The 24,006-nt window shown below is 59.2% G+C and overlaps 1 protein-coding gene across 1 annotated transcript; it reads right to left on the minus strand.

Annotated features, from left to right (window-relative positions):
- Positions 1-1,065: 1,065 nt before the first annotated feature.
- GNAI2 (G protein subunit alpha i2) lies at positions 1,066-20,446 on the minus strand. Its single transcript, XM_019723793.3, has 9 exons — positions 20,161-20,446; positions 6,435-6,477; positions 6,049-6,190; positions 5,718-5,878; positions 3,608-3,736; positions 3,099-3,228; positions 2,867-3,020; positions 2,272-2,485; positions 1,066-1,620 (listed from the first exon to the last, which is right to left on the minus strand). Exons 1-8 carry the CDS (start codon positions 20,276-20,278, stop codon positions 2,295-2,297), a joined length of 1,068 nt encoding a protein of 355 aa, XP_019579352.1. The 5' UTR covers positions 20,279-20,446; the 3' UTR covers positions 1,066-1,620; positions 2,272-2,294.
- Positions 20,447-24,006: the final 3,560 nt, after the last annotated feature.

Below are 24,006 nucleotides of genomic sequence, written 5' to 3' on the forward strand. Positions count from 1 at the left end.
CCGGTTCCTTATCCAGCAACATTCATGCACTTCCCATAGCCTCCGCATTGAGCCCTAGTCCCAATGAAGCCCAAAGCCTGCAGTCCTCCAGGCCCCCACCCTTGACTACTATCACACTTAAATGTAGCTACCTGCCTGTCCCTTCCCCGAGCGTCAGGTTTGGAGGGGGATATCTGGGGTAGAGGCCCCTAGAGTCTCCAACTTTCTGTTTAGTCAAGCCCAAGGGGCCTCAGTTCTGGGCAACCTGTCAGATCCAGAGAGGGGAGGGGGTGTCTAGGAAGCTGTAGCTCATCAGGCTGTGACTGCAGCAAATGGCTCTGGGTCTAATTCTGAGTCAGAATCAGTTTCTTCTCACACTAGGCTCAATGGGCATCTCTCTTGCTCCTGTGTGGGAGTCCCTTAGAACAGCTCCTTAAGAAATCTGGCCTGTTGCTCCAGCAAGGCTTGAAAGCTGCTCCAGCTCAAGGACAGGATGTGCTGGGAAAGAGGAGACATACAGGTCCCAGCAGGTATCCCAGTGGGAAATCTCAAGTGCTGAGCACCCAGGGCCCTGCCAGTGAGGGTTCGGGTCCAAATCACCATCATCTTGGCACATCTCAGCCTGGGCCTCTGCCTCTGGGACAGAAGAATGCCAAGCAGTTCTTGGTATTTTTTCTTTCTACATTTTATTATTTCAAACCAGGTGAACAATTCCATAAAACGTGAAAAAAAGCAAGGAAGTGTTCAACGCCGAAGGACCCGGCCTGGGGCGAGGGCATAAGGGGCATGGCCCCTCAGCAGGCAGCGGTGGTTCCTAAGTTAGCGCTAAGGAGCTACATTTAGGTTAATGGAGCCAGGGCCCAGGGCCGCTGGGGTGGGGGCCCTCCATGACGTTGGCAGTTGTCTGGAACAGCCCTTGGAATCCGATTCTGTGGAAGGCAGGGAGGGGAGCCGCCCGCATAGGGACAGACAGCAGAAGAATGGGTGTAAACACGCAGACACACTCAAGGCACGGAAATCACTGGAAGGGGGTTGGATGGGTGCTGGTCAGGATCAGACAATTTTAAATAGTTTTTCTCTAAAAAGTTTTCTAGGTTTGCAGTTTTTTTTTCCTTTACTTTCATTTTTTTTAAAAAGCTACGAGAATGAGCAGATGGACTGTGGTCTCCAGGAATGGTGGCGTCTCACACTTCTTGTGCTTTTTCCTTTGGGGCCTCCGAGCGGCTGAGGGATGGGGTGGGCAGGAGGTCCCTGTAAACATTTGGATTTGGGCTGGGTCAGGGGCTGGTGTTGGGCAAAGCCAGGGGTCCCAGGCTGGAGAAGTGGGTGCCCCTCCAGACACAGGTCTTGGGAGACTCAGTATGCGCTCCCCTCCCCCATCACAGAACAAGACAATGGTTAAAACCAAAACAGATGCCCAGGAAGGGGGTACCGCAGCCATTCCCAGCACCTGGGACAAAGGAGGGCTTCAAACAGGGAGGCCTGTGGTAACCCCTCCCCCAAGTCTCTGGAGCTGAGGGAGGGGACGGGGGAGCCAAGAATAGAGAAAGGGGAAAAGCAGCTGGCGGGGACAGGCGGGGAGCGTGGTCCTCTTGCCCCCATCTTCCTCAGGGACTGGGGGTGGCAGAGTCAGCGGTGGCCCTGGAGGTGGGGGACATCAGGGATGGGTTGGGGGGTAGCCAGTTTGTGCCTCTCCTCCCAGCTCCCTAGACAATGACCCTCTTCCTTTATTCCCCACCCACTCGTTACCAGGGACACAGTGGCCACCCAGGAGCCAGTGTCTATTGCTGGCTTCTGTGGGGGAGGGGAGTCTGCAGCACTGGAAGAGTCCTCCCCACTTCCCCCAGGGCTGGTGGAGCCAGCCTCAGCCCAGGACCCTCAGATAGGTCCGAGGAAAAGCTGGCAGCAATGAGCACTGAGCTGGTAACGCTGAGTGGCAGGCGGCTGGGCCCCTCATCATCCAGCTTCCTTCAGGCTAAGCCACTGGCCTGAGGAAGTGAGTTTCCTCCAAGGAAGGTGGTGACAGCCCTCTAGTTCTGTCCCAGCACACAGCCAGGCGATTCTGCTGTCTGGACCACTGGGCAGAATGGAGCCCAGCCCACTCTGAGCTACCTCCTCAGTGCCCTGCACTCCGTGGCCCTCCTGACTCACCATCCCGGGATTCCCCCTTGTCCTCTGCTCTTCTACTGGGCACCCAGGTTCCCTACCCCCACCTGGACACTCCCCTTCTCTGGGCTCAATGGCCCCACTTTGTTCTTCCCCAGCTCCCTGCCCAGCCCCTCTCTGGCTCACCATCCTGCCAGGCCCACTGCCCCTCAGAAGAGGCCGCAGTCCTTCAGGTTATTCTTGATGATGACATCGGTGACGGCGTCGAACACGAACTGCACGTTCTTGGTGTCGGTGGCGCACGTGAAGTGCGTGTAGATCTCCTTGGTGTCCTTGCGCTTGTTCAGGTCCTCAAACTTCGTCTGGATGTAGCTGGCTGCCTCCTCGTACTTGTTGGCCCCTGTGGGAGACAAAATGGTGAGGACCTGTGCTGAGTGGGCCGCAGGCAGGCCCATCCAACACGCACTGCATGGTTCTGGTATGTGAACGCACAAGTACCTGGGGTGTGTACCATGTGCACAGGAGGACCGTGTGAATGCACATGCACGTCTGACTGTGGAAAGAGGGGCTCCTGATTGTGTGAAGGAGGATCCCCACGTGCACGTGTAAGGGGCCCACAGCCCACTGTGTTAAGAAGGGCCCCGCGTGTGCAGGCACAAGTACACAAGCCTGGGAAACCCCAGCCCCAGAATAAGGGTCCTGCAGTTACCCTTCTGTCCAGCAGGGGGCACCTGTGGGCCACCTGGCCACCACGCCTCCCCAGAGCCTCAGTCCCCCACACCTGTGTACTCAGGGAAGCAGATGGTCAGGGGGCTGTGTGTGATCTTCTCTTCGAACAGGTCCTTCTTGTTGAGGAAGAGGATGATGGACGTGTCCGTGAACCACTTGTTGTTGCAGATGCTGTCAAACAGCTTCATGCTCTCGTGCATGCGGTTCTGGGGGCAGGACAGCGCAGTCAGCATCAGCCAACGGCCCCCCACCTCCCAGCCCCCAGGAGCCTCTCGGCCTCTCACCATCTCCTCGTCCTCGGCTAGCACCAGGTCATAGGCGCTCAAGGCTACGCAGAAAATGATGGCTGTGACGCCCTCAAAGCAGTGGATCCACTTCTTCCGCTCAGACCGTTGACCGCCCACATCAAACATCCTGTGGACACAGTCACCTTAGCTCCAGAGAAGGGGGTTCTGGGAGAGGGTCCCTGCTCCATTTCACAGGTTGGCCAACTGAGGACAGAGGCTTGCTCAGAGTGGGGCAGCTGCCTTCACAGAATCCTCCACACTTGTCCACCTTCCCCCTGGTTCTGGGCCAGGGCATGACAACAGGGCAGGCTGCAGCTACATGGGGCCAGGTCAGCAGAGGCTGTGAGCCGCTGGCAACCGCACAGCCTTGTGAAACCTGAGTTGGGCTGGGGGCTGCTGGACCGGCCTCCCCCTCCCAACACAGCCATCAGCAGGCCCTGGAGTAAGGGTCCCTCCCTATCACCTCAAAGGCTAGCAGGTCCTGCCTTTCCACCCTGCCCACTCACTTGAAGTGTAGGTCCTTGAAGGTGAAGTGCGTTTCCACGATGCCCGTGGTCTTCACACGGGTCCGTAGCACATCCTGCTGCGTGGGGATGTAATCACTCTGTGCGATGCGCTCCAGGTCGTTCAGGTAGCTGGAGGTGGGGGAAGCATCAGAGGGGGCAAGCATGGGGTCTCCTTACCTGGACCGCTGCGTTATATTCATGGCTGAGACGAGGAAACCTGGACTAGAATCCCTCGCCTCCAGACTACAGGACAGGCCTGGGAGGAGGGGCAGCCTGTGGCCGGCCAGCCCAGCCCCCAGGATTGCGCCAGGCCTGCCTCAGACAGGATCCAGGGTGGTGGAGGTGCAGAGGAGGGGGTGGGAGGCAGCACATTAGTCCTTCAGTGAGGGATTTGGGATACTAATTGGTGCAATTGTGCCACTGGAGGACACAGAGCAGCCTGGCATGTCCCTCGATGCTGAGCTGGACAGGTTGGGGCCTGCCAGGCCCAGTGGGCTCTTTGCCCAACGCCCAGTAATATCTGGGCTCCTTGGGGGAGAGTATCAACACTTGCTTGGCAGGGGTGTGAGGGGCTCCTCTTTACCAGTTCCCTTAATTAGTATCAACTCACCCTTGCGGGGCCCTGAGGTCAGCTCTACCGCCTGCCTCAATATCCTTACTATGCTCTGGGGGCTGGGTCCAGGCCTCCAAGCTGCTGCCCAGTGCTAATGTCGCGCTCCTGGGGCAGGGCTGCTGGAGCCAGCCCTCGGCTCCCACCAGCAGCTGGACCAGAGGGAAATGACCTCAGAGACAGACACAGAATAGCAAAACAGGAAGGGCCATGGGGGACCATGACGCATGTGCTGTGACCTGCCTACCATGCCCCGCCCCCACCGAGAGCCTCCTGTCTGGAGGCCCCATGCTGAGCGCCACACCAGCCTCTCCCTTCTCAACAGGTGGGCTCACCCCAGGGACCTGATGCCCCATGGCAGCCTTGGAGGATGGCTGTGAAGAGGGGTGGAGTATCCCTGTCCCCTGTAGTGTCCCAACCCACTCCCCATCCCCGCTCTTGCCAAGGCATAAATCTGGCCGGGGAGCAGGGCCCATGTTCACGGCTGAAACCCTATCAAGAACAGCACTGGGCACAGCAAGGTACTTATGGGGAATGAAGAATGGGCCCAGGGAGGAGTGGGAAGTGGCCTGGAAGGTGGCTCTATGCCTGCCCTCCTTGAGTATCCTGGGCACTGAGGTGGCAGCGGTTGACAGGGCTCACCCCTCCCTGCTTCTGAAGCCCGTAAGTTCTGCTGGTGCTGAGGCTCTGTGACCTCTGGGAGGGGCAGCGCTGAGGCCTGGAGGCCCCCCGTGTTTGGATATGACTACTCAGCTCCTGGGGGGGTGCACTCACAAAGGCATTCAGGCCACTGCGAGGAGGTGGGGGCGGCTGTCCATGTACCTGGGGCAGGGCTCCGGGTTGGATGGGCAGTGGGAGTGGGAAAGGTGTCCCAGACAGAGGGACAGGCTTAAGCCGGGATACGAGAGGCGAGGTGCGAGTACAGGGCGAGCAGCCTACCGGGTGGCACCATCCTGAGGCAGAGGATGTGCTCCACAGCCCTCCAGCCATCAGCGCTGGCCACCAGCCTGTCTGTCCCGTTTCTCAGGGGTGCCCTGCGCCCAGCTTGGCACACAGCAGGTACTTCAGGGAAGGAGGTCAGGGCATCCTCTGGTGTCTCCCTCCCCAACCAGCCTGAACTTCTCTGTGACCTCAAGCAGAGCCAGCACTCTGCTACCCCCAGGAGTCCGCACACGCTGTGCCCCTGCCTTGAAGACCTTCCCATTCCTCCTCCGTCTCGAGCTGAGCTCAGCTGAGGCAGTCCCCCCTCTGGACCTACCATGACTCTGCCACAACACTGATACCCTAAGTTGTCACTGCTTGTGGACTTGTCTGCTCCACGCATCACTGTGTCCCTGAAGCCTTGCACAGGGTCTGGCACAGAGAGGTGGTAGCAAATGTTGTTTAGAATGGCTGAGTCTAAGGACAGACTAGACTGTATTGTTTCTGAGCGTGCTCAGGTCCTCAGTCCAGCCTGTGGGCCAGACCACCCCCACCCCGCCCACGCCCTGGAGCACTCACTAGGCAGCAGAGTCGTTGAGCTGGTACTCCCGTGAGCGGCCAAAGCAGGCCTGCACGCCGTGGTCAGCCCAGAGCCTCCGGATGACGCCCGACAGGTCGTCGGGGAGCACGCCCTGCTCCTCAGCAGTGCAAGACAGTGCAAATAGCTGCCTGGCGTCGTCCTGGGCACAGCAGTAGGTGGTCAACCAAACATCGGGGTGCACCCCCATCCCACCTGTCAAGGGCACGGAGGCCTCCAGAATGGGGCCTAGACTGGGGGATTTTCAGGGCCCCAGGACATGATTTGCCCTAAAGCCTTTGGGAGGTAGGCAAGTGTGGGGGGTCCACATACCGCGCGGGAGGGGTCAGCAAAATCAATCTGCAGATTGCCCATGGCTTTGACAATGGCCATGATGGACTGGATGGTGTTGCTGTAGACGACCGCCCGGTACTGCCGGCATTCCTCCTCTGAGTAGCCATCCTCATGGATGATCCTGGCAGTCAGGGGTCAGGGGTTAAAGTCCACAGGCCATAGGAACCTCACTTGGCCACCTGGGCTGCTGGGGCCTGCAGGGACCTACTTCAGAAAGGACAAATTGCCCCTGACCCACTGGGACTGAGGATGAATGACTGCCTCCGAGAAGGTTCTGGGCCTGGCTAAGACGGGCTGGGCAGTATAGGCCCAGACGAAGAGGGGAAATCGAGGTCTGGGGGCTGCCTCCCGCACATAGCACTTACTTCATCTGCTTGACAATGGTGCTCTTTCCTGACTCCCCAGCACCTGGAACAGAGAGCACAGGCAGTCAGGAAGCAGGCCAGTGGGCTGCACAGGCAGGCAGCGAGTGGCCCAGCCACCTGGAGCCCTGGAGGCGGAACTCACTCCCCACCAACTACATGGTGAGACGGAGGCAGTCGGGCCTGGTGGGCAGCACAGCCCAACCGACCTGTGCCCCATGGTAGACTTTCCCCCGACCTTTACCTCCCAAAAGCTCCACCACAGCTCCCTGCTGCCCTACTTGAGTTCAGGGGCTTTGGCCAGAGACTGGAGGCTGGCACACAGCAGTCACCCTGTCATTGTCACACATGAAGGCTCCCCACTCTGCGGCTGGTGCTCAGCAACATGGCGGCCAGGCAGAGCTGACAGTAAGGAGCCCTGCACAGTCCAGCAGGGCAGCAGCCCTTTCCTCCCCCACTCTGAGCCGTAGCTGCCAAGGAGCCTGGGATGAGCATGGCATCACACACCTGCCTCCCAGACATGGCCCAAGGCCCATCCCTCTGCCAACTGGGCCAGGTCTGCCCCTGAGCAGAGGGGAGACCAGGTCCGGGGAGACACCCAGTGTATCTCTCTCTCTCTCTCCCTACTGACTCAAGGTGCTTCCCTGGCCTGGCAGACCCATCCTGTACTTCCCCTTGGCCAGTGCCGAGAGGTTTGCTGGCACTCTCTCCTGTGAGTTTCATCACAGCCCCACAGATACTGTTTCTGCTCCCATTTAACAGACGAGGACACTGCAGCTCAGAAAGTAAAGTCTGGTTCCAAGAGCATGTCTCCAGGATGTGGAAGGACAGGGGAACATTTAGGACCAAGATGCCCGGCCTGCCCAGCCCTTCTCAAAAGATGGCTCAGACCCTGCGGGACAATGCCCCCGGAAGGGTGTTAAAAATAGTAGATTCCCAGGTCTCCTCCCAGACACAGAGCCAGATCTGGAGGCGTTTAGCCCAAGAACATGCATTCCCCAGAAGTCTGTGCAGGAAGTGTGAAGAGCAGGAGGGCTACCGTCTCCCTGATGGGGGCATGGAAGGGGCAGGGCCTCACCTCTCTCAGGGATATCCTGAGCTCCAGGAAGAAGGCACCTAAGCTGGGCCCACCTTGCCCTCCCAGCCTTTGCCCACTGTTCCCTCTGCTCCTGCTCTATCACTGCCAGTCAGCCGTGCACCTGCCAGGCACTGCCTCTTGCCACCTCCAGGCCTTTCCCCTGTAGTTCTCTTTGCTGGGCATACCTGCCCCACTGGCCTGTGTCCCACCATTGGTGATTACCATGGCAGATCTGTCCCTCTGAGCAGCTCAGCAGGGTGGCCGGGGAGGTCATGCTTGGGGACTCTGGCCCCCACGTCCCTCAGCGTCAGTCAAGATAACCCCAGAGGATGAAGTGGCTAACACACAAACTGACGTGAGCAACAAGGACAACCAGCAATAATAAAAATGGAAAGCCGCGAGCAGCGCCCACTGCGTGTCAGACGCTACGCCCACCATGTCAACTAAGTGACTGACTCTCAGTCATCCCAAGGGACAGTTCTCTTCTCACCCCACCTAACAAATGAGGACAGTGAGGTGGCTGTCACATGCTTACGGTCTCCTCCGTGTGTCACCCACCTTGCCTGCCTTGCAGGACTCCTGCAGTGCCCTGTACTGCAGCTGGACCACTCCCCACATGCTGAGTGGGGTCTACTTCCTGCTGTGCCAGGCGGAGACTGGTCCAAGCCTTGGCAGTACCCTCCAAGCAGCAGCTGACCCCACTAAGGCGCGGGCCCACCTGCAGCTGCCCTCCCTCCCATCCCAGATCCACTAGGACCAGGAGAAACTGGGGCACAGCTGTGGCCCTCACAGGGCTGGGCCTGGGGATGTGTGCAGCAGTGGCTTTCCTGAGCAGATGGAGCTGGGCTCTCCTCACAGATGCCACCAGCTACTGGGAGTCACGGGCTTCTGACGAGCCCAGACCTGCTTCCCAGGATAGGGGACCACTGGGAGTGGCATCAATGTGCAGGCGTGGGAGGGAGGGACAGGGAGCCCCTCTCTCGGTTCAGTCCCTGGGCACTAGAGGTGCCAGTGTATTCCCCTGGGCGTGAGCGGTGGTCAGATGGCAGCACCCCTCCGTCTCCACTGTGCATGGCAGAGAGCAGGTGGGATCCCGCACACTAACACTCCCCACCTGCTGAGTAGGGGGCGTGGGGAGAGGGCCAGGGAGGCCTGATGGTAATGCCCATCCCCGGGGCTCCAGATACCCACGAGGCAGCACTGGACTGGCTAGCCACAGGGCCAGGTGATTGCCTATCTGTCCTTCCCACAGCGCAGGAGGGAGGGAGCACATCCTGAAGCAGGGGAGGAAGCAGGAGCCATACAGTCTCAGCCAGGACTGGGGGGGCGGGGAGGGGTCTCGCAGGGAAGCGGTGGCCAAGGATGTGAAGTGAATAGTCAGATCAATCACCCCATCCCGGGCAGGCGAACTGAGACTCAGAGCCACAACTGTCCAGGGCACAGGAGACCTGACGTTAGATTGCGAGTTGCCCCCCCCTTTAGTGTAACTTGGGGACTCCTGTCCACCTGAGGCACCTGCCTGTCTGGCCTTTGGACCACTCTGACCCTCCTCAGCGATGGGGAGAACACAAACACGCTCTGTACCCAATTTTCCCAGCAGGGGCAGACCTGGCAGGCACTGAAGCAGGCAGCACCTGGGCAAGCCAGGCTGGAGGAAGGACAACTGCTCCCTGTCCCAGCCCACTGAAGGTCCAATTCCCTGTCCCCTTTGAGCTTCAGTCTCTCTTGCTCTCACATTGTAAGTGCTAGGAGGCCATTCTCTGCCCCGAGCAGGGGTCGCTGCAGAAAGACTCCACTTTGACAGGTGGACAAAGCAAGGTCATGGAACCCTCATCCCTCGACTCAGGGATGTCCCTCTGTCTTTCCAACAGCTGTGACTCAAGTGGGAAGGAGCGAGGGATAGGATTAGGGTGTGGTGCTGCGGCCAGGCAGAAAGCAGGAGGGACTACGGAGACAGAATCCGGGAGCCAGGGACAGAGGGGGGTGGGACTACAATATGACACCCCAGTAGAATGGGTGGGGGACAAGGACCCTGGTTCTTGGGCAGCCCACTGGCTGGGTACCTCGGGAGCTTTGGGACAGCAGTAGCAGTGTCACTCATCACTCCTCGTGGGCCCCCTTTCCATCAGGACCTTTGGTATTCCCCATCAGATACGCTGGTACCTGGCTCAGAGTTTTTCTAGCCCCTTCTCCTCACAGGAGGGGGCTTCATAGCTGTCTCTAGATTGCTGCAAAGGTGCTGGGTAGGGGAGCTCCACCAACAGAAGGTGGCAGGAATCTCCTGCCCATAGAGGGCCCCACCAGGCACCCCGTCTCCAGCTGAGTGAGACCACAGAGGCCCAGAGATGCTGGGGTGGCCAGAGCTCCCACTGCGCCACACCTGGTCCCACCAAGGAAGACATCTCTGCAGCGCTTGCCCTGGGGCGCAGCTGCTGGGCCCCCAGCAGGCGGGGAGTAATTGCCCTGGTGTGCTGGATGACAGCAGCTGCTCTGTGTTAGAACATCTGCTTCCACTCTGGGAGCGCTGGGCCCCAGTGGAGAAGGGAACAGATGGGGGAAGGGAGACAGTACCACGCCACCTGCCTGAACAAGGCCAGCAGGCCTCTGCAGCACACACACGTGGGCCACTGGTCCAGCTGCTTGATCCCAAGCCCCAGTATTCAGGTCACTGCTGTCTGTCCATCTTGGATCCTCTATCTCCTAGATAAGACTTTGCCCTGCCGGAAGGCTGTGATATGCTGCTGTCCTCTCTGGCCTCACTTTCCCCTCTGCAGAAGCGGCCGAGCCTCGAGTGGCCAGTCAGCTCATCTCTCACTTGCAGGTACTCTCCCAGAGGGAGGTCCAGACCTGCCACACCCTGGTGCCGCATTGATCCTTCCTGAGATCTCCCAGAACTTTGTCCCCTTCCTGCCGCTTCCTGGCACCTCATCTGTGAAATAAAGCACCATTATCTCCTCCTAGGAGAGGGGTGAGGATTAAACACAAAACTCTTCTCTCAGTGCCTGGCACATGGTGAGTGTTCAGATAAACGTTATTAGCACGATTTTTCTACCCTTTGGAGATTACCGATTTCCTCAAACCTCTCATTTCCTGCAGCCCACAATGACCACGCTGTATCGGTCACTGCAACCACAACCTGCAGAGTGGCCTGCTGGGGCCACTGCATTTGAAGGAGCGTTTCTGAAGCTTTCAGACAAAGTGCAAGGGAGGCCAATGACCAGTGGTAACTGGCTGACTCAGCAGAGCTGGTTCCCTGCCGGGACTTGTGGAAGCCGGGACTGCAGTCAGAGCTGCGCACGCCGCACGCCGCCCGCGGCCCGCCGCTGCCTTTTTGTTCTGACTTCGTCCCTTCCGCTCCACACAACCCGGCATGCCTCCCCAGCCGGGGCCTCCTGCCCTCCCGGGAGCCTCACCACAGACACTGTTCATGGACTCCCCACACTCAGAAGGCCGGGCAGGCTCGGGGAAAGGCCTCCCCTGCACTGGCTCCTGTGCTTGTGGGCTCCCCGGTAACACATGGGGCGAGGGAGAGCAGCCAGCTGACGTGGCAGCCCTGAGGGCAGAGATTCTCATAAGCAGCAGTGGCTATGACCACAGGACAGACTTGGGCAGCAGCCCAGCTCAAACCCACAGCAGTGGGCCCACTCCCACTGCCACTGCCCCCGGCCTACCCCACTGGGGCAGAGTGGGAAGGTGGGGTGAACCCTGGGAAGCCTACCCCCAAAGGCAGCCCAGGCACCACCTCCCACTCCTATCCCAGGAAGGTGCCACGTCTGCAGCCCAGCCTGTGGTTCCAGGCCCCCAAAGCTCCCGCCCCTCCCGTCGCCTTAGGGTCGCGGTCCTCACCACCACCAGGGGGAGCCCGGCAGCCAGAGACCCAGTGCGGGCAGTGGGGGCTGGGCAGCACTGGAGAGCATTTGTTTCTGAAAAGCAGCCTTAGCTTAGGGGCAGCTGGGGGAGGGGCCTGGACCCTCACCCATCGCCCCCTCCCGAGCCTGGGAAGCCCTCGGCCAGCGGAGACTCTGCACACAGGGAACAATAGGAATGGGAGGGAGGGGAAGAGGGCCCGCCAGACAAAGGCCCTCTAAGCCCCGCCTCTGGCGTCTCTTCCTTCCTCCAGGTGCTCTTTGGCTCCCTCACTCCCTCTGAGGAGGCTCAGCATGGGTCGGTCTGGCCCTGTGACATCCCCACCCACATGTGTGCCTTGCCTTCCCCCCTGGGTACCCCAACAAAGCCGGAACCTCCCTCCCTCCCTCCAGTCCCTGCCACTTGGGCGGCCTCCAGCGGCTTCCAGGGGTTCATGTTGTCCATCAGAGAAGCAGGAACAACCAGGGCCTGGCCTGCTACTGCCAAGTCAGAGCTCTCTGCGCAAGGGAAACAGGCCTGGGGCCTGCCAGACACTGAGGGCTTTCCCAGGCAGGACTGGGTCTCCCTCTGTGGGGCCCTGCCCACCGTACAGAGGGAAACTGAGGGACCGGGCAAGGAAGGCCAGCCTGGAAGAGAGGAGGACCCTCAGTGTCCTCAGGCTACAGGTTTCACCCTTGATGGGCACCAGGAGGCTGGGAGCAGGACCCAGCTCACACAAGGAGCCAGGCCATTAGGCACACCCCTCTTCCTGGGGGCTTGGTCATTGAAGGAATCCCTTTGCTGTGCTCATAGAATCTAAATAACCTCCAGCTCTCTTCCGGAGTCACTGTGGTGCCCCGGGTGAGATACACAGTGCCTGGGCCCCAGCGTCCCCATCTATGAAATGTCCTGCTCAAGGCAGTGTGCCAAGCCCCAGGCCTGCACTGAGAAGCCTCCCGGGGTCCTCACGCTCACCCTAGGATGACATCATAGGTCCCAGCACCAGGCAGAGAGGGAAGAGCAGAGCCTGAGGTCACTCCGTGAGGCAGGTGGGGGAATGCACCCTCCTGGACCTGAGGTCTTGAGAGAGGTCAAGAGGACGCATGTTCTCTGCTTGTGGGGCCTCAGGGCCAGGAAAGTCCTGGAAGCCTGCTCTAGCTCTCCTAAGTCTCTTGTAGGCTCCTCAGCCCCCTGGGGCCTGGCCTGACAACACACAGCAGAACCCCTGGGAACCGCCACGGGGAGGGGAAGGCCATGAATCTCGGACTGGGAGGCCAAGGAGCACGAGGACCCTGAGCACCTCTCACGCTGCGGGCAGCCCACAACACGGGCACACTGAGTGGCCACGCAGCCTCCCACACGAGCCCACCACACCTGTGCTCAGAGCGGGCGTGCTCTGCAGGTGCACTTCGCATCTGGACAACTCCCAGTCTTCAGATGAGGCTCAGGGCCTCCCTCCCCACCCCCCGGACTTGGACAGCCTCGAAGCCTGGGCTCAGTCCTCTGAAGCCTGGTGGTTGTAGGAGGAACAAGCATCATGTTAGGGGAAAGTGAAGTGCTAAGTTGCCTATGACCTGAGTATTACTATGAGGGTACATGGGCTGGGAGCGAAGGTGGAAGCAAAAATGGGGGCAGCTGTATTAGGAGGAGGTCACCCATGGCCACGTGGCAGGCTTCTGGCTTTGAGCAAGAAAGATTCATGCACTGCCTTGGGTCCTGCCCTCCAGGGTAGACAGTCCCTTCGCAATTTCCTAAAATAAGAATGAAGGCCCCCAGAGACAGGTCCCCAGGCATCAGGAGAACACACATGCACCCACAGCACGTGTATGTTGTCCCGACTCATCGATTCTTGCCAGCTGGGCACAGACTCCTGACAGGCCATGGTAGTCTGGGGCAGGTGCTCAGAATCACTACCTGGCTCCTAGCTTGATGTCTCCACTTACTAGGTAATGGAGGTCATGTAATGTCCCTCAGCCTCAGTTTCCCCATCAATGAAATGGGTGTAACGTCAGTCCCAGGTTCACAGGGTTAAATAAGACAAGACCACGAAGAGTCCAGCCCCACAACAGTCAAGGCTCAATCAGAGGTGGCTGCTGTTCTCACAAGAGGCCCAATGAAGGCACCCTCAGGCCCAGTGGGTAGTAGAAGGGGGGAATCCTTAGGCTGGACCAAGGGCCCCTCTGTCTATTCCCAGGCAGGGGAAACCCAGAGTGAGCTAATCCCAGCGCTGCTGCTCCATTTCCGGGCATTCATCTGGGCCTGCCGTCGGCCTTCCGGCTTTAGAAGGCAATGGCCGCTCGGGAACATAAGAGCAGCCCTCTGCTTTCCTGCAAGCTCTCAGGCCAGCGTCCTTCTCCCAGCCACCACTTCCTGTGGTCAAAGGAGGGGCCTGGAATCCTTCTCAGAGGCACCACCTTCTCTGGGATCCTGGGCCCAGTGATTGCTGGGACAGGCCAACGGACAGAGCTGCATGGGCTGACTCCACCCAGTGACCACCAATCAATCGGGATGCGGGGTGGGGGGGCGGGTAGCATGCGGATGAGGCCGAGCAGGTGGGGCTCACCTTCTAGATCCCTGGGTTGACAGGGCTCACCCACCACCCCCAACCCCCAGCACATAGCAGGAGCGGCCTTCTGGCCTCTTCCTCTTTTGGGCTCCTCCTCCTCCAGCTGCTTCCTCCTTTCCTCTGGTGTGGACACCACTTCCCCGAGAGGCCCTGCCCTGCCATGCAGACTCCACTGCCCTTTCACCTGTCTGGGGCATAGTAGGTGCTGCCATCGATAACCCCTCTGCACATTTTGAGGCTGTAGCAGCACTGGCGTCCCGGAACCCACCAAACCACAAACCATCTTCTCAACAAGCCGTACACGATCCACCTTTAGGCTTTGGCTTGCACTGGCCTGGCACTCGCTGCCAAGCCTTGGACGTGCATGCAGAAGTGCCCAGCAAACATCTGGTTATTCCAAGGACATTGTTCCTCCCAAACCACCAAGATGGTCACAGCCCCAAGAAACAACATTGGGGTGAGTGTGAGGGTGGGTTGAGATTTAGTAACAACAAGAGCTCTGGGCTAGAGGGGTTGGGCAGAGGGGGCCCCACCCTGCATATGTGGCTGAGGGAGGAGCTGCCTCAGAGAATCAGGTAACAGGGCCACCATCAAAGGGCCTGGTCCTCTCCCCTCCCTCGGGCACCTTGCAGAGCATTCTTAGTTTGGGCCCAGGAGCTATGGCCGCCAGCACCTGCGGACCCTTTCCCCCTCAGTGACCTCCTAGGCTGGGACTGACTCCTGCCCTGCCCTGAGCTGCTGGGAAGACGGGACAGAAGCTGGCCTTGGCCCTGCCCCCATCTACCCAGGGGTGCTATGGGGGAGGCAGGCTCAGGCTCTGCGTCAGCCGACGGCTTTACCCTCTGCTGGGGATGTGGGGAATCAAGGCCCTGTCCCTCAGTGGCGAAGAGCTTATGTGGACAAACCTTCCTCCACCCTCTTCGTGACAAAGGAATGGGTGGTTTTTAGAGACAAAGACCAAGAGAGACGCAGCTGGGGACTGATACCAAGGGCAGGGTGTACAGGACCAATGTGTCTGCCTGTGGCTCCAGCCACCCCAAGTTTTAAACCCTGCAGTGCTGGAGGCCTAGGGATCTCACTGGGATCCGATTAGGCCCCACCCCCAGGACTACCTACCGTTACTTGCTGGGCAATGTTTTCAGGCCTAGGACACCAACAGTGCCACCATCAAAGGGCCTGGTCACACCCTGTGGCTCAGGCCAGCCCAGGGCCAACCCCAACAGGCTGCCCAGGCCCCAGGGGGTCCCTGACCATGCCAGCCCCTATCTGGCAGCCGAGGTTCCAACTCAAGCACAGTGGGTGGCTAGAGGCTGCTCTGGCCTGGCACAGAAGCTGTGTTCCCCAGCTGCCTGGCTTCACGTCCAGGCACAAACGCCTCATTCTCTCTGTCATGACCATGGCACGGCCCTCTGCCTGGGGTTCTCCACCCCCACCCTCCTGAGACCCCCATCACTTCCTTTGCAAAGCCACCCTGACTCATCCAGTCTCCCAGCTCAGGGGCATCTCTTGAAGGACCCGGTCTCATGCGTACCCTAGAGGTGCACCCTCTCGGGTTGCCTGCACCATCACTGGGGTCAGGCGCGGGGGCTTAGCCCAGCGGGACTGGACAGGACGCAGGCAGAGGGGGTCAGAAATGATTCAGACCCCTTCTCACTCCCCAGCGTGGGAGCTCCTGCACTGCCCACGCTGGAAGACAAAGCCTCACCCAGCGGGGGTAGGGTGGGGGTGGGAAAAGGAGACTGGGAGGCCCAAGCCGCCCCGCCTCCCATTCAAATGCTAATGAGCTCCAGACGGGATGGCAAAAGCTGAAGAAAAAGGAGGGGTAGGGAGCGGGAGGCTGGCCCAGCTACCTAGACCCCCAGGAAGGTGGCTCAGGCCCCTGAGGGTGGGCTTCTGGCCCCCAGGGCAGTTTGTCACTCCAGCTAGCACCAACAGTCTACAGACCTCGGCCTCTCCACTAGCAGAGAGCAGTGCCTGAGGGCAAGGAAGGAGGTTCCCCAGGGCCTCCACACTGGGGCCAGCCACCCTCTAGGCTGGGGAGATCCCTCCCCACCAAACTCTCAGCTCGGTAGCAGTCAGCAGAGGATCCCTCACCCATTTTCACACCTCTAAGCTGTGACCTACTGTCCCCACAATAGCTGTGGCTGCAGTCAGGTTATGGATGGAGAGCACGATGCTTCCCAGGGTTTCACCTGTCGCTGGGTTTCTCAGCCAGTGGCCTAGGTGGAGCTGGGATTTGAACCCAGATCTGGGGACCCCAAGAGCTGGTGTAGGGAGGGTGAGCCCTCCTTCTCTAGGCTAGGAAACACCCACCCAAGGAAGGGCTCGGGAACCTACACCAGGCCTTCCACCCTCAGTGCCCTTGCTGAATTGGTCCCTCTGTTCCCAATGCCTGGCGTAATAAATGTTGGTCATTTTTTAAGGCCACCCAGAGGACCCCTTCTCCAGGAAGCACCCTTCCCCATTACCCAGCCAGCCAGGATCCCACGCTAGCATTTCCCACCATCTCCAGCTGCACTAAGCCCCAAGCGGCGGCCCCAGAATTACTTATCCCAGTTCATAGATATGCTCAATAGCTTTGTTTTCCCATACACCCTATTAGGCACCCAGTGTGCCAGCACTTTGCTAGAGACATAGACAGGACAAAGGCCACAAAACACCCTTCCTTTTCTTCTGGTAAACCTAATCGATCCCTCATGTTTAGCCTGCACTGGCCAAGCCAGGAACTCCAGTAGCACTGCCAGACAGGCCTGCAACAGTCGCCGAACAGCCTGAGCTGAAAGGAATACTGCAAAGCCACTCTCCCCTAGCAACAGTGGGAGGCCCTACTGTGTGTTGTGCCCTGTGACAGGCTGCAGACTGGTCAGCAAAACTTACGCCTGCAGTGGAGTAAGGGCTATCTCTGAGGTGCCAGCATAGCCTGTGGCGAAACCAGGAGGAAAGAAACCTAAGGTTTTTTTCTCTCACTGTCCCTCATCGCCACCACCACCACCAGTCACTGGTTCTATACTGAGCCCTTGCCACCTGCCCATGATACGCCAGGCTGTGGCTCAGTGACCACCATCTTATTCCTCCATCTACCCACCCCCAAGACCAAATTCAGACCAGTAGTACTTCCCTTCATTCAACAAACAGACAAGAAATATCCAATAGGTGCCAGGCTCCGTGCTTGGCATGGAAGGCTCAGAAATGAACAGGACACAACCCTGCCCCTGTAGTCTCAAGGGAGGGCAGCTGTGACCCATGGCAAAGACCATGCTCTGACGACAGAAGTGCCAGGAGCCAGAGAAAGTGCTTCCCAGCCGTGGTGACGGGGGTTGTCACGGAAGGATCGGTGTGGGGATCCCTGAGTCCTGCAGAACAACCAAGTCGGAGTGAGTGAGATGGACATGGGGAAAGTACACCAAGTACATCAGGGGAAGGAAACAGACACAAAGTGCCAGGGGCAAGAGAGAACCGCTGTATTTACAACCTGAAGCCTCCATGGAGCCAACGATGGGCACTGCCTCTCCTTTCTCAAGCTCATCCCAAGTCGCAGACACCCCCAAACACACACTCTGGCTTCCTTTCTCCTAAGTGCTCAGCCCAAGGCCCCGAATTCCACCTGTGGATAGCAGGTGGGGCTGGGGGTGATCCCTGGGGCAGGGCTGGTATTGGCAACTCTGCTCCCCACACCAAAGCTGCCAGGAAAAACCCTCTCACCAGTGTGTACCCCATCTGCCTCTGCACAGGTGACAGTGCTGTGCCCATTTGCTGGCAGGGCTACCCAGGACTACCCAGGACAGGAAGGAGCCAGTATGTGGGTGGGGCAGCAGGCGTGGTTCTGTCTGGGAAGGAAGGCTGGCAATTGCCCAACTTGAGTCCCGTTGCCTGGGTAGAGTCCTTCCCGCTATGTGGGACAGGTGCCCAGCACCGAAGCTGCCCCAGCTGGGCTCCCATCACCTCCTCGTACCTGGATAAGAAAGGGATGGCCAGCCAGGATCCGTCCCCACGCAGCCATGGCAGACTGGGTCCTCAATGTCAGGCAGAGCTGGGTCTCCCAGTCCCTAGCAGTGCACTGTCTGCAGGGTCTTAGCGCCCATCCCCACACTCCCACACGAACCTCCACGAGCCTCTCTTCTCCCCAGCCTGGACCCAGGCACTCCTCTGGCCCAAACTCTGGAAGCCCATTTCATGGGGGTAGGGGATGGGGAGGGAAGCAAAGCCAGAGAGGCAGGATGCTGAAATGGACTTCCCAGCCTAGAAAATACTGAGCCGTACCCTGAACCCCTGGTTGTGCCAGCCCAGTGTGGGAGGGGTTGCCAGGCCCAAAACCTGAGCCAGGCTCCTAGGAGCAAGACTGGTGGGATGGGGTCCAGACACAGAACAGCCCAGGAGCCCTGTGTCCCCCAGCCCCATGGCCCAGTCCCACATCTCAGCTGCCACAATAACTCTGACGGGCCTGGGAAGGGGCTGGCTAGAGGCCTCTGGTCGGGCACTGGGAGGCAGCAGTACCAGAAGCACCTTTCCCAGGCCCAGCAGGCAGCAGCCACGGGCATTCCATCGCGGCGACACCCACTCACTGCCGCTGCCGCTGCTGTACTCGCAGCACAGAGACAGGAAGAGGCAAGCGCCCAACGCAAAACAGCCCAGGAGGCTGGGCCGCCGCCCCTTCCCGCCCCTTCTCTTCCTCCCGCAGCGTTGGAGCGGATGCCATTTTGAAACCTCGGGGCTGTGCCCCCGAGGCCAGGCCCCCAGGGACAGTCAACAGATGGACGCATGACGAAAGACACACTGTCCCTCGGCCATACGCCCCTCGGCCATACGCACAGCATGAAAAGCCCCACTTTTCACAGCTTGGGACCCCACAGCAGCTCTGAGGCTGAGGGGCCACACCCCCCCCATACACTGTCCAGCCTCCAATGCTGCTGCCAGGGGCTTCCCTCCCTCCAACCCCGAAACCTCCCCCAAATCAGGCTGCCACTGGGCACCACACCTGCTCCCGGTGCCAGGCTGGATGGGGACAACTACAGGGCCCACAGTCTTTGTAAAAGTCCACCTCAGATGCCCCCCCCGTTTACCCCCCCACACTCCCCATCCAGCTGGTCCACCACTCGCTCCTCACACGGCCTCAAGATCCAACAGGCCACCCACTCCTGGAGGCCACATCCCAGGCCGTTAGGCCCAGAAGGCGTGCAGGAAGCCTGGCACCCGTCAGCAGATCTCCTCGGCCCGCCCGCCCGCCAGGGCAGCAATATGTCGGCTAGCTGTCTTACCACTTCCACTTCCCCCCACCTCTCAAGCAGCCACCATCTTCCCTGGCCTTGGAGGCGCCACAACCCCAACTCCTCCACACTCCCTCCTACCCCCCAGACCGCCCCCTCACCGGCCCAGACCTGGCTTAGAAACTGGGAAAAGGACAGCCAGCAGTATCTCCCTGGGATGCAGAGGCCCGGGCTCCCCAAGTGGGACCAGTGAAGCCTTAGTCCGACCCCTTGGGGGTCTGGGCCACCTCCTCCCAGCCTGGCCCATCCGGTGCAGGAGGGGTGGGGGACTCTGGGAAAGGCCGAAGTGTGGAAGAGGACTTCACGGAGGGGAAACAGCGGGTCTGAGGAGTGATGCGGACAGAGGGACCTGGTGGGCCAGATGCAGGCAGCAGAGGTCTTTAAGGGTTTGGGGGTTCCAGCTGGAGAGAGGGCTCAGGAGCGGTTATGGTTTCCCACTTGAGAGGCCCCTTGGGATCAGGGTGCACAGGTGGAGGATACAGGGTCCCGTGTAGAGATGGGGATCAGAGCGGGAAGGAGGGAAAGGGGGCCTGGCAGGGGCCTTGAGGCTACTTCCACCGAACGGGAATACAGTGAGCAGTCTGGGGCCGAGTAGGGTCCTGGGGGTTTGGGTCAAGTCTAGGGAAGGATGAAAGGACAAGGCAGCGGCTCTGAGGGCCTGTGAGGTTGGTCAGTAAAGGTGGACTTTCAAGCAGGGTTCTGAGCAGCTTATGTTGGGGCACCGGTGGCCGGGTTTGGGGACTGGAATCAGTTGAAGGTCTAACCTAGAGTCTGGGCTATAGATCAGAGGTCTAGACCAACCCAGAGTTTCGAATCATTATTCGGGTGTCCTGGCCAGGCCAGGTCTGGGGTTCAAATTCAGATATGGGGGTCCAGGCCGAGTCTGGGAGTTCAAAGCCCCAGCCTGGAGGTCAAAGTCCTTGTTGGGGGTTTTGGGCGGGGAGTCGGGGGTCCCAGCGCAGGGCGCGGCCTTACCCAACAGCAGCAACTTGACCTCCCGCGCCGCCTTCTCTCCGTCTTCCCTCAGGTTCTTGTCGATCATCTTGGAGCGCTCGGCCGCCGCCTTGTCCTCGGCGCTCACGGTGCAGCCCATCCTGCCGTCCGCCGGCCCGGCCGCCGCCCGGCCCCGACACGGCCCCCGGCCCGGCTTGGCCCCGCGCGCAACCCACTCGGCTCCCGCCGCCGGCTCTCCTCGGGTAGCTCTCCGGCCAGCAATTGCGAGCGTCTGCGGGCGGTGCCTTCCAGGGCTCCGCGCACCGACGGCGGGGCGGGCCGGGGGTGGGGCCGGAACGAGCCAGGCCCGGCACTGGGCAGGGGCGGGTCTGGAGGAGGGGCCACAGGAGATCTCGGGCCAGCGATTGGTTCAAGGGCGGAACGAAGACGTTAGGGACCGCCCAGGCTCGGGCCCGGGCTGGAGGCGGAGCCACGCCGAGGGAGAGCCGTAGAGGTATTGCCAAGCCCAGAGGGATAGGACTCGGGGCGGGCTGCAGGCGGGGCCGGGCTCCGATTGGGTGCGGAGCGCCTGGGGCGCAGCCTAACCGCGGGGCGGGAGGATCTCGTAGCCTGAGGGTGGAGATCGGTGCACCTTGCGGGCGGAGCAGGAAGCAGCCCTCCGAGCTTCTGCGAGTTGGGCGAACCGGGTGGAGGAGGCGTGTCCTCGCACTTGTTAAAGTTAATAAACCCAATAAACTTGTTTTGGGATCTACAGAGCCCCGAGTCTCTCTGGACTGCGGCTTTCTCCGTCCTAAGGAGGGTTTGCTCCCCTTCTCTTTCTGGGTTGCAATTTTAAAAAAAAAGTTTATTGCCACCTCTACATCTTTGCTTTCTCTAGTCATCCAGGACTTACTCTATCCTCAGTCAGTTCTTCTAGGAGGCATTCTTCAGCAGGTAGGCATCCAGGACTCCAGCCTGGGTCTCGGCAACCAGGACCCAAGTCAGGAGGAGAGAGATAGAAAGAGAGAGATGCCAACTGACTTCTGAAAATATAAGTGGCCATGATCTTATGGCCTGTAGCCAGTGGCTACAACCCTATGACTGGGCAAAGGTGGGGTGGAGGCAGCAGTGTATCTAGTGCAATAGCCGAGATGGCCCCAACCCAAAGACAGAAAAGGTCAACAAAGCCAGGAGGGGAACTGGCCACCAATGCTCGGTCACCAATGCTTGGCCACCCACAGCCCCTGTTCAACAGACTCCCTCCTTCCTACCCTGGCATACGTCTTGTTTCAGCTCCCAGTCCTCAGGCTGTCTGCTCCCCCTGGAGTGTCTGTATCCCTATCTGAATGGCTCTCTTGTTGAGGAGCCATTGGCCTGTAAGTCCTCCAACGGTTCCCCCTGGGCTCCTTCCTTTCTGGAGCCAAGGCTCAGACAGGCACTGCCACAAGCATGCAACATGGTGAAAACACATAATGCCCACCCAGTGACACAGACACTCAGAGATATGCTCTATACATGCCTCTAATCCACAGAAGACTATAAAAATGGGTGCACACAGCCAAGAACACAGCCTGTCTGTGACCAGACTTGCCTCTTCCCCCACCAGCTCAGCCCTGCGCTTGAGAGCTGATCCTCCCTTCTCAGGCCTCCCCAGCCTGCTCCTAGCAACAGCCAACAGCTCTTGCAGTTGCCGGGCAACAGGGAGAACCTGTCAGCTCCCTAGAGGCCAGGCTCACCAGTGGTGGGTAGACAGAGACCCCAATTAATGGAGGGAAGGCAGGATGGGGCCACTGGGAGATATGGCTTTCCCCAGCCCCAGGCCAGGTCTCGTGTGTTCCTTGCACCCTTCCCACCAGTTAGCCACTCCCTTCCAGTTATGTGTTCTTCCTAGAAAGTCCAGCAACCCCTGCTTCCATCCCTCCTTGCTGCTCTCTTTCCAGATCCATGGGGGTCCCTAGGGCTTTGGCTAGACCACTGTTTGCTACTCCAGTCACATACCTCCCATTCCAGTGGCTCAGCAGAACACCACACAGTCATCTCCAGCCCAGCTTCTCCCCTGGTCACCAACCCAGTGTCCACCACTGCTCTGAAGCCTCCCTCAGACACTTTGGACACCCCCACTGGCCCTGCTCCTGGGCTCACAACCTTGTGACTTCTCACAGGCCAGAGCTGTGACTTTCCCTCCCCACCCCTGCATCCTGTCAGCTTCTTCCCCTCCTCAACTCCCCCTCAAATGTGTACCTATTCTCTATTCCCACAGTCCTTTATTCTAGGCCTCCAGACTCCTCCCTGGCTCTGCTGTTTTCCCTGTAGTCCATCTTCTACATGGCAGCCAAGGGAATCCTGCTGAAAGAAATCATATCACTCTCTTGCTCACAAACCTTCTGTGGCTCCCCCGTGCCCTGAGGATAAAGCCCACACATGCTGTTTGGACTGTGCAGGAGACAGAGGTGGTGGAGTGGAGACTGACAACAAGGACTCTGGGGAGCAGTCTGCACACTTGCCAGCTGTGTATTATTTTGGACAAGTACCTCACTGTGCCTCAGTTTTCTTATCAGTAAAATGGGCCTAACATTACTATCTACCCACCTCACTGGCTGAGGTCAGAAAAAGGAAATGTAGGTGAAATGTTCAGAATATGAGTGGCACCTGGAAAGCCTTCAATAGGAGTGAGTTGTTATAATAATAATTTCTGCAAGGCCCTGTATGGGCTGTCCCAGCCCAAGATTCTCGTCTCCCTCCACTTGCATCACACCAGCACTCCAGGATTCTGACTTGCCCTGTTCACCCCACCGTCTTTCTCCTCCCCGCTGATCACCTTCCCACTCACCCCTCTTCCCCGTCTTTCCTTCTCTGGCTGTGAGCTGGGCCTCTCTGACTCCCAGTGTCCTGGGGCTTCTCCCTCCCCAGCCAGATCCCAGTGTCCTGGTGGTGAGTCTTTCCCACCTGAGTTTCTGGTTCCAGACCCCTTGCAGCATAATTCTTGAGGGTGACAGGTAAATATATGTCAACTTAAATGAATGAATCACACAAACGCTATCCCACCCTTCCAGGGGTCCCTGATCCTAGAACTGGGAGAGGTGTGAACAACTAATCCTGCTGACACTGTAAAAATATTTGCCATAGTTGTGTGTGCAGAGAAGGGAGAAACTAAGATCAGAGAGCCTTCTTGGGGAAGGTGATGTACAGAGTGCTCGAGGGAGAAGAGCACCGAGGAAGAAGTGTTCCAGGAATAGGGAACAGGGAGGTAGGGTGGCTTTAGGGAAGGACCAGGGAGAAAATCAAGGGTCAGAGCTGGAGAAACTCCTTGCTTTACAGCTGAGGCAACTGAGGCCACAGGGCCCAAGACTCATCCATGGTTATACGTGAGGGACATCACAGGCATCTGCTTCCTTCACACTTGGGAAGCCAGGAGTCCTTTTGAAAGATGTTGTTTTAGGGGCAGGGGTGGCTGCCTAGCCAGGGCCACACGCGCGCCAGAGGAGGTATGATTTGTCCCTATGCACACCAGCCCAGCACCATCTGGACTGGACCACAAAAGACAGTGAAATGACATCCAGCAGAACTGAGGTGGCACTTCAGTAGTGGAATGGAGAACGGCTTACCCAGACAGCCAGAATAGCCTTGGGGCTCACTACAGGCCACACAGCAGGTCCAGCTTTTTCTGAGTTCTATCTTGCACTAGGCTGAGCAGGGTGAGGAACAGAGACCCCCTCAGTGGGCTGTAACACCCCAGCCTACAGGCTCCAGGAAGGGGAAGCTGCTGGCACTTCCCTAAAGGCAGTTTCAGAGTGGGTGTGTCTGCCGCACCCAGAGTCCAGGAACAGTCAGGACCCCAGAGGGATCCCGAGTCCGAGGTCCTGACCACCCATCTCCATGGCTCTCAGG

The sequence above is a fragment of the Rhinolophus sinicus genome, chromosome 5, assembly GCF_057876585.1.
Source record: "Rhinolophus sinicus isolate RSI-liver-muscle chromosome 5, RSI-T2T, whole genome shotgun sequence".
Classification (NCBI taxonomy): Eukaryota; Metazoa; Chordata; class Mammalia; order Chiroptera; family Rhinolophidae; genus Rhinolophus; species Rhinolophus sinicus.

Excerpts from the sequence above, each read along its gene's own strand:
- GNAI2 (XM_019723793.3), bottom strand. The coding sequence starts at position 20,278 with ATGGGCTGCACCGTGAGCGCCGAGGACAAGGCGGCGGCCGAGCGCTCC. Across the intron at positions 3,229-3,607 it reads TTCAAGGACCTACACTTCAA|GATGTTTGATGTGGGCGGTC; the intron begins GTGAGTGGGCAG and ends CTGTGTCCACAG. Across the intron at positions 2,486-2,866 it reads CTGCTTCCCTGAGTACACAG|GGGCCAACAAGTACGAGGAG; the intron begins GTGTGGGGGACT and ends TGTCTCCCACAG.